Genomic DNA, 9943 nt, shown 5'->3' on the forward strand with positions numbered 1-9943 from the left:
TTGTTGGTTTACTGAACAGCTGTTTCCTGTTTAACTGCCAAATAAGACCTTGACCGGTTTACCGTCTGTTTTATTAATGATTTTTATTGTTGTGATTGATTAGGTTTATTAGTTAAAGATTACCGATAATCTCGAATGACTGGTCTTGCTGGCTGGTTTTGGTTTCCCTGGTAAACCCTGACTGGATGTTCTTTTTCCTGTCTGACTGTTTTGCTGACTGCTCTGTGGCCTTTGTCTCTCCACGTTAGTGTCTAATCTTATTACACACACACACACACACACACACACACACACACACACACACACACACACACACACACACACACACACACACACACACACACACACACACACGGTGTTTATTAGCCTGTACAGAGAAGCCCAGAAGCAGATCAGCTGATGATGTCATGCCTGGCTCTGATTGGCCGGCCCTCACTTCCTCCCCCTCCTCTCTGCTCTCTTCCATCTTCTCTCCTCCACTCCTCATTCACTCCATCACTGCTCAACACTCCCACCTCTCCCTGCTTCTGCCTCCTGTCCGCTCATGCTAGGAGGAGGATGATGAGGGTGATGAGGATGATGATGATGATGTGACACTGTGGCCAGCCAATCATCATGCAGCGAGGGAGTGGAAGGGGCGTGTGCAGAGCTCGGAGCTGATCGATGCTGAGAGGACTGAGGAGGAAGAAAGGGAAGAGAGGGAGGTAGAGGAGGGTGGGGGAGGCCTTGTCCGAGCTGAGGAGCACCGACGCTGGCTTCATAAAGGAGGAGAAGAGGAGGAGGAGGAGGAGGAGGAGGAGGAGGGAGGAAGCTGCCGCCTGTCAAAGGGGGACCATCCTGTGCTGTCATGGACAAATATCGACCAAAGAGACCCACCACCCTAAATCTGTTCCCACAGCAGCCACAAGCCGGCACCCAGGTAGGAGGCTGGGTGGGCCCTGTGTGTGTGTGTGTGTGTGTGTGTTCATGGGTGGATCCTGTAGCAGTGGCATCAAGTGTTTGTGTGTGTTGTTTTTGCTGGAAGGATCCAGTCCCCAGGATGAGACAGCACTGGTGTGTGTGTGTCTCCTGTATATATGTGTGTGTGTGTCCGTGCTGGCACTGGGTCAGGTCCTGTAAACAGCTCCCTGCTTGTTGTTCTCACGCTCTCAGTAAACATCTATATTTAGAGGAGGGATGCTGCAGCAGCTGAAGGACGGCGGCTCTGACCCTGATCCTCGGCTGCTCTGCCATCTTGTGAAATATATCCAAACATTTGAAGTGTGGGTCCTCCTGCTGCCTGCAGAGCCACAGAGCCCGGCTCTCTGCACTGATCTCACACAACAGTGTTTCAGGCTAATCTCTCTTAGACTAACACCTGCTGTAATTAAGCTAGGCTAGTTAGCTTAGCCTGCTACTATTTCCATATATTTGAATATAGTCCTGTTATCATTTAGTAACAAATCTCTGTCTGTATAGCTTATTAGCTAAAAAGCTCACAGAGCAGTGGCAGCATTCTTGCTAATTACAGCTAATAAATTTAATGTCTAGGCCCAAATCAATCATTTAAAGGTTGTGGTGCTCTGAGAACTAGCTTCATATTACCAAGCTGAACCCTACAGAAAAGCTGCTCATTTATTTATTTAGCTAGCCTAGCTTAGCTGAGCCACTGAGGATTAATGTTATGCGGCTACTTGCCTTTAAATCACATATTAATAATACATTTCTTTGTTAATCAGCTGTGAACCTCAAATACTTCAAATATTGATGAATTAGAATGCTGATCCATATCAAAATAAAAACAGGCAGCTTAGTTTCCTTTTTATAAATTCAGCCTTTGGCAGCAACTTTTTTTCTAACTAACTAGCCTAGCTTAGCATAGTGGTTGTCATGCATCTAGATTTTGGACGATGAGCATGTTGTGTTATGGTCTCCCGCCCCGTCTGTGGATCTGCCGTTTCACCTGCACACCTCTGAAACTTTCATAATAATAAAACTCAAATCTGACCTGAAACATCAGCTAGTTAGCTTTAGCAGTTCCCCTGTAATCAGCATTAAACTAACCAGCTGAATGCTAATGAACTAGCCTAGCTGGGGAAAGTGAAAACAGCACACAGACGCAGGAGGACAGAGACCTGCCGACAGACTGAGCATCTGAGAGCTGTGTGAGCAGCTTTCCGGCCGGCCTCTGGGTCCACGAGCAGAACTCAGTGCTCCTTTAAAGAGCTGCGTCCTGGTCACTGGGCCAGAGCAGTTCACTCCACACACACACACACACACACACACACACACACACACACACTCACACACACACACACTCACACACACTCACGGAGGGAGGGGGCGATGTGCTGATGAAGGCTGCTGGATGAGCAGCGCTCTGAGGGACTGGGTCTGGTACTGAAGAGAGAGGGAACCGTGGTGATGTAACACACACACACACACACACACCCGCTGTGCTCACAGCAGCACCCAGCATGACACCCGGAGGCGCCATCGAGCCGCTTACACTGAAACAGACACACAAACTGCACTGAGAGACACAACATCCAGAGATTCAAAAGTCCACCACAAAGATGCACAAATGACAACAAAGACATACAATTCAGACGCACAATAGAAAAGAGTAATCATGGAGGACAGCAGCTCTGTGCTGCTCTCAGCTGCTCCACTGTTAACGGGTCGGGCGGCGTTGGTTCAGCACGGCAGGCAGCCATATTGATCTGTGGTGTCTGCTCCAAAGTCACGGAGGGTCCGCTGTGAGCAGGACGAGTCTAATGACGACTGAAACACAGACACACACAGCAGAGAGGAACACACACACACACACAGCAGAGAGGAACACACACACACACACACACATCAGAGAGGAACACACACACACACAGCAGAGAGGAACACACACACACAGCAGAGAGGAACACACACACACACACACACAGCAGAGAGGAACACACACACACACAGCAGAGAGGAACACACACACACACAGCAGAGAGGAACACACACACACACAGCAGAGAGGAACACACACACACACACACACAGCAGAGAGGAACACACACACACACAGCAGAGAGGAACACACACACACACACAGCAGAGAGGAACACACACACACACACACACACACAGCAGAGAGGAACACACACACACACACACACACACACACACAGCAGAGAGGAACACACACACACACACAGCAGAGAGGAACACACACACACACACACACACACACATCAGAGAGGAACACACACACACACAGCAGAGAGGAACACACACACACAGCAGAGAGGAACACACACACACACACACACAGCAGAGAGGAACACACACACACACACACACACACACACACACACACACACAGCAGAGAGGAACACACACACACACACACACACAGCAGAGAGGAACACACACACACACACACACACACAGCAGAGAGGAACACACACACACACACACACACACACACACACACACACACAGCAGAGAGGAACACACACACACAGCAGAGAGGAACACACACACACACACACACACAGCAGAGAGGAACACACACACACACACACACACACACACACACACACACACACAGCAGAGAGGAACACACACAGCAGAGAGGAACACACACACACAGCAGAGAGGAACACACACACACAGCAGAGAGGAACACACACACACACACAGCAGAGAGGAACACACACACACACACACACACAGCAGAGAGGAACACACACACACAGCAGAGAGGAACACACACACACACACAGCAGAGAGGAACACACACACACACAGCAGAGAGGAACACACACACAGCAGAGAGGAACACACACACACAGCAGAGAGGAACACACACACACAGCAGAGAGGAACACACACACAGACACACACAGCAGAGAGGAACACACACACAGACACACACAGTGGATCTCTGTCAGATTAATGCTTCATGCTTCTGTTTTTATCTCCTCGTTCGTCTGTGCTGCTGTCAGAGAGGCTCAGGTTCACACACACACACACACACACACACGCAGACAGATGGAGTAACCATGGTAACTGCACAGGGTGTGTGACAGGGAAAGCTGATGCATGATGGGATTTCGGTGTGAGTCAGCTGTCTGTGACGTCAAGGCTGCACTGTCACACTTCCTGGTCGACCACCTCTTCCTGGCAGTGATGTCATCAGGGAGAGACAGAGGCCTGTGTGTGTGTGTGTGTGTGTGTGTGTGTGTGTGTGTGTACTCTCTGCTGTGTGTGTGTGTGTGTGTGTTCCTCTCTGCTGTGTGTGTGTGTGTGTGTGTTCCTCTCTGCTGTGTGTGTGTGTGTGTGTGTTCCTCTCTGCTGTGTGTGTGTGTGTGTGTGTTCCTCTCTGCTGTGTGTGTGTGTGTGTGTGTGTACTCTCTGCTGTGTGTGTGTGTGTGTGTGTGTGTAATGGATGCTGTGCTGGCTGCTGCTCACTCTGCTGCTCTGTCTCTCTCTCTCTCTCCTCCAGGACTCCATCAACAACAACTCTTTAGGCAAGAAGGACAGCTGGAAGGACTCCCGCTCTTCCTCCCCACACATCACAGGTATGAGCCCAGCTCAGGGTCCTCCTGCAGGATCCCCAGGTCCAGCTGGAAAATAAGAACCTCACACAGTCTGGACCCAATCCATCCTCTCATGACGTTTAGATCCAGCGAAACACAAAGATTCACAACTGATCACAAAAAATGCAAATGACCCCATGACCTGCTACAGAAGACAGCAGGGGTCCAAAAGGTGAAGCAGGGGTCAGGAGAGTCAGGATGATGGGTTTAACCCTTAAGAATCATTTCACTAAGTGTTGCTGTCAGTCATCGACCTGTCTCAGGGTGTGATAGTAATTATAATAATCAATTAAAGTGTGTTTTATGGAAATGATTTGTATTTTGGGGGAGGAGTTGTGGTAAACAAACCTTCAGAGGGTTCAAATGCATTTAATATTTGATATGTATATTTCAGGCTGAAGTTTTTAAATATGAACATATTATATTTTTACTGCAGTTTTTCAGAAACTAAATGTTTTTGGTAAACTCAGAATGAGGTAACAGCTCCTGCAGGCTCGCTCCTCTTATGCTGGATTAACTGCTTACTGTGATAATCCCTCTGTATTCTGGTTGCCTAATCATAATCTGATGCTGTGTGTGTCTTAAGGAGATCTAACACCACCGGATGTCCAACTAAAGGCGGAAGACAAAGTCCGGCAGGGCACGCAGCGCCGGCCGGCACCAAAGCCGCCCACAGCCAATGGATCCAACGGCAGAGCCGCCACTCAGGCCGCCGCCGCTGCAGACTCACGAGCCCGACCACGGGAGCGGCCGGTGTCCAGCGCCACGCACACGCAGTCCTCCAGCACCCCGAGGAGTCAGCGCAGAGCGGCCGCAGGAGGAGGAGGACGAGGGGGAGGAAGAGGAACAACAGCAATGAGAGAACGGAGCCTGGGGGACCTCAGAGGAAAGGACTCGGTGATGGACAAAAGAGCAGGACGACTGTGTGAGGAGGCCAGGACGAAGGACAGAGACAGGAGTCAGAGGGCGAGAGAGTCCAATGGGCCAAAGGGCCGGGTGGCCGAAGCACGAGGAAGAGGAGGCCCAAAAGGGGCCAACAAAGGAGGAGGCATCAAACCAAACAACATCCTGTCCAGCAAGGAGGTCTACCTGCCCGCCATGGTGGTCCCACGCACACCTGTAGCACCGAGAACCCAGGACAAGGCCGAGGAGCCAGGTACTGATCCCGCTCTCACACAAACACAACGAATGCTGTCGGTTCACTTCATATTCTGTGTCCTCAGGTCAAAACCATGACAGGACCCAGGACAACCCCCCTGTCCTCTCACGGTCCAGCAGCGAGGGGGGGTCGAACAGGATGTCCCTCAGCTCAGACACCGAAGGCCCGCCGCCTGGACCTCTGCACCCCTCCCTGTCCCACCGAAGCAACCCCGACATCAGCGAGGAGGAGGGGGAGGGAGACCCCCCCCCCTGCATGAACGGCATCACCCACGGTCTCATGAAGGAGGCGGACACAGGGGGAGGACAGAGCAGCGCTGTGGCGGACTGCGCAGCTGCTCGGACTGTGGCGCAAAGCGGGGCCGCGGCGGGCTTGAACTATGACTCTGTTAAGTACACGCTGGTGGTGGATGAGCACGCTCAGCTGGAGCTGGTCGATTTGAAGGACTGTCTGCACGGCTACAACCAGCACAACGAGGACAGCGACACCGAGACCGTCTACCAGTCCGCCAACGAGGACGAGGACCCGGAGTACGAGCAGCAGAGAAGGAGCAGCGAGGAAGCAAGGCAGCAAGGTCAGACACACGGCTGTTGCCATAGCAACCAGAGGAGTTCAATCCTAAAGATCAGAATATTGATTTCTAATTTGATATAAAATAGTTCTTTCTATTTCATCTGTGTGTAAACACACCAACAGATGGAGGAGCTGTGCTCCACCCGGTGGAGCAGCTGTGACGTTTCCCTGTTTCCTGTTTTTAGAGACGAGGAAAGAGGAGGAAAAGAAAAGAAGGGAGGAGGAGGAGGAAGCAAAGAGGAGGAGGGAGGAGGAGGTGAAGAGGAGGAGGGAGGAGGAGGTGAAGAGGAGGAAGGAGGTTGTGGCGAGGGTCTGCAAGCTGCCCAAGGTAACATCGACCACGACCTCTGAGGAGGAGGAGTCTAATGGAGGACGGGCCGGCGCCCCCAGAAGCAGGAAGTTCCTCAACCTGTTCGCTAACAGCAGCCATTACAGCGCCACCGGTTCGTATGATGTCACATGTTCAGATCAGATCAAGCCATCTGAGTGTGTGATGTCAGCGCTGTGTCCATCAGGTGCTGGCTCGTTTGGCGTCTTCTCCTGCGTTCTGAACGGCGTGGAGCGACGGCAGAGCCACCGAGCCGTCTACAGGTCCGCAGACACACAAGCTGTGATGTACACACACACACACACGCTGTGATGTACACACACACACACACACACACGCTGTGATGTACACACACACACACACGCTGTGATGTACACACACACACACACACGCTGTGATGTACACACACACACACACACGCTGTGATGTACACACACACACTGTGATGTACACACACACACACAAGCTGTGATGTATACACACACACACACACACGCTGTGATGTACACACACACACACACAAGCTGTGATGTACACACACACACACAAGCTGTGATGTATACACACACACACACACACACACACACACACACACACGCTGTGATGTACACACACACACACACACAAGCTGTGATGTACACACACACACACGCTGTGATGTACACACACACACACACACACGCTGTGATGTACACACACACACACACACGCTGTGATGTACACACACACACGCTGTGATGTACACACACACACACACACACGCTGTGATGTACACACACACACACGCTGTGATGTACACACACACACACAGGCTGTGATGTATACACACACACACACACGCTGTGATGTACACACACACACGCTGTGATGTACACACACACACACACACAAGCTGTGATGTACACACACACACACACACGCTGTGATGTACACACACACACACAAGCTGTGATGTATACACACACACACACACACACACGCTGTGATGTACACACACACACACACACAAGCTGTGATGTACACACACACACACGCTGTGATGTACACACACACACACACGTTGCGATGTACACACACACACACACGCTGTGATGTATACACACACACACACACAGGCTGTGATGTATACACACACACACACACGCTGTGATGTACACACACACACACACACACACACAGGCTGTGATGTATACACACACACTCACAGGCTGTGATGTACACACACACACAAACACACACAGGCTGTGATGTATACACACACACTCACAGGCTGTGATGTACACACACACACAAACACACACAGGCTGTGATGTACAAACACACACACACAGCCCTCACACCTGTCCTTCCCCGGCCTCAGGTTCGTCCCTCGTCATGCAGACGAGTTGGACCTGGAGAGAGACGACCCCGTGCTGATGCTGAACCAGTCTGAGGACCTGTGGTGTCACGGGTACAACATGCGGACCGGAGCCATCGGCATCTTTCCCGCCTTCTACGCTGTCAAAGTGTCCAAAGATCTGAACCCAGGTACTGGACAGCAGAGCGCCCGGTGAAGACAGGCGTCCACCTGTCCACTTGTCCTCCTGCAGCTCTCACCCCTTCTGTTCTCTCCCAGCCCACAGAGACGGCTGGACCGAGAAGTTCCTGGTGAGGTTTCTGGGCTCAGTTCAGGTGCCCGTCCACACAGGGAGCGATGTGCTGTCTGCTGCCATGCACAAGGTACGGACCACAGAGGACAATCACCTCTCTGTCTCAGAGCCGTCTCCACTGTGTGTTGACTGTGTGGACCTCCGTCTGAGGACAGACACTGACGCTGTATGTTGACAGGTGGCGTGTAACAGGCGCTCTGCAGCTCAGCCTCCGTCCGCCTGCGTGGTGGAGGTCAGCGTGGATGGCGTGAAGATCAGCGTCCAGGACCAGTGTCACTCTGCTCACAGAGTACGTCCCCTACACACCCCGGCAGCAGGGTGCACAGAGCGCCTCACAGTGGCAGCTCGGCTCATTACAGGCTGCTAAAAACAGAAATAAAAAACAAAACCCACGTTAGACTGCAGTTACATTCACAGCTTACTGTGTTCATACTCAGCCTACTTACTGTGTATGTAATAATAATAATATGTATAATATTAATAATGTGTATGTGTGTGTCTCTCTCTGTCAGGGCGCCCAGTGTTTCAATTTCTTCCAGTTGAAGAACATCTCATTCTGTGGCTGTCATCCTAAACACAGCAGGTAAGGATGAACCGGAACCCTAGATGGATCACACTCTCTCAGCTTCGGGTTTGCTGCTCTGCATTGCCATAGAGACGCTCCGTCCCTGTCCCTCCAGTGGCTGGTGGTCAACGTGTTTGTGTCTCACTGCAGGTACTTCGGTTTCATCACCAAACATCCCGACCAGCAGCGCTTTGCCTGCCATGTGCTGATGTCAGAGACCACGTCGCATCCTCTGGCCAAGTCTGTGGGGTAAGACCTGCTGTTAGTCTACATGTTTGTCTGCAGGGACACGGGGACAGCTGTGTCCCAGACCAGAGGACATGTTTGTGTCCTGAGTGTGTCCCATCTAAATGTCCTTGTTCCTGGTATTAAAGGTTTCTGATGTTTCTGATCACAATAAAGTCTCAATTCCAGAGGGTCAAATAAAAAGTCTAAATGCTGACATTATGTGACAGTCTGACCAGAGTGTCCTCTCTGGTCTGTCCTGTCTGGTCTGTCCTCTCTGATCTGTCCTTCATGCCGTCCCACAGGAGGGCCTTCCAGCAGTACTACAAGGAGCATGTCGGCTACTCCTGTCCCACTGAAGACATCTTCATCGAGTAACACATGAACTGAACACTCACTGCATGTAAGCCTGGACCTCCACCGCAGACCGGAACACTGATATATCTTCCTCGCATGGTGGATCTTTTTCTGTTCTCAGCGAGCTTCTCCTTCCTTCGGCCAGGTCACAGTGTGGATGCTCTCAGATGGACGACACCAGACCAAAACATTCACACAGGAAGTAAACACACATACAGGAAGTAAACTCAGATACAGGAAGTAAACACACATACAGGAAGTAAACTCAGATACAGGAAGTAAACTCAGTTACAGGAAGTAAACTCAGATACAGGAAGTAAACTCAGATACAGGAAGTAAACACACATACAGGAAGTAAACTCAGATACAGGAAGTAAACTCAGTTACAGGAAGTAAACTCAGTTACAGGAAGTAAACACACATACAGGAAGTAAACTCAGATACAGGAAGTAAACTCAGATACAGGAAGTAAACTCAGTTACAGGAAGTAAACTCAGTTACAGGAAGTAAACACACATA

At 50.9% G+C, this 9943-nt stretch overlaps 1 protein-coding gene across 3 annotated transcripts; it reads left to right on the forward strand.

Moving 5' to 3' along the window:
- Window positions 1–476: 476 nt before the first annotated feature.
- Window positions 477–9898, forward strand: LOC114452155 (C-Jun-amino-terminal kinase-interacting protein 1-like). 3 transcript variants are annotated; one of them, XM_028431308.1, is made up of 12 exons: window positions 477–919; window positions 4475–4550; window positions 5155–5724; window positions 5792–6301; window positions 6486–6891; window positions 7989–8155; window positions 8244–8347; window positions 8456–8566; window positions 8790–8860; window positions 8993–9091; window positions 9373–9470; window positions 9570–9878. In XM_028431308.1, the coding sequence occupies exons 1-11, from the start codon at window positions 848–850 to the stop codon at window positions 9443–9445; spliced, it is 2259 nt and encodes a 752-aa protein (XP_028287109.1). In that variant the 5' UTR covers window positions 477–847; the 3' UTR covers window positions 9446–9470; window positions 9570–9878. The 3 variants fall into 3 exon arrangements, with proteins under 3 accessions (XP_028287109.1, XP_028287108.1, XP_028287110.1); XM_028431309.1 differs by having other exon boundaries at window positions 478–919; window positions 6486–6743; window positions 6816–6891; window positions 9373–9878; XM_028431307.1 differs by having other exon boundaries at window positions 9373–9898.
- Window positions 9899–9943: the final 45 nt, after the last annotated feature.

Source organism: Parambassis ranga, chromosome 19 (assembly GCF_900634625.1).
Source record: "Parambassis ranga chromosome 19, fParRan2.1, whole genome shotgun sequence".
NCBI classification, from domain to species: domain Eukaryota; kingdom Metazoa; phylum Chordata; class Actinopteri; family Ambassidae; genus Parambassis; species Parambassis ranga.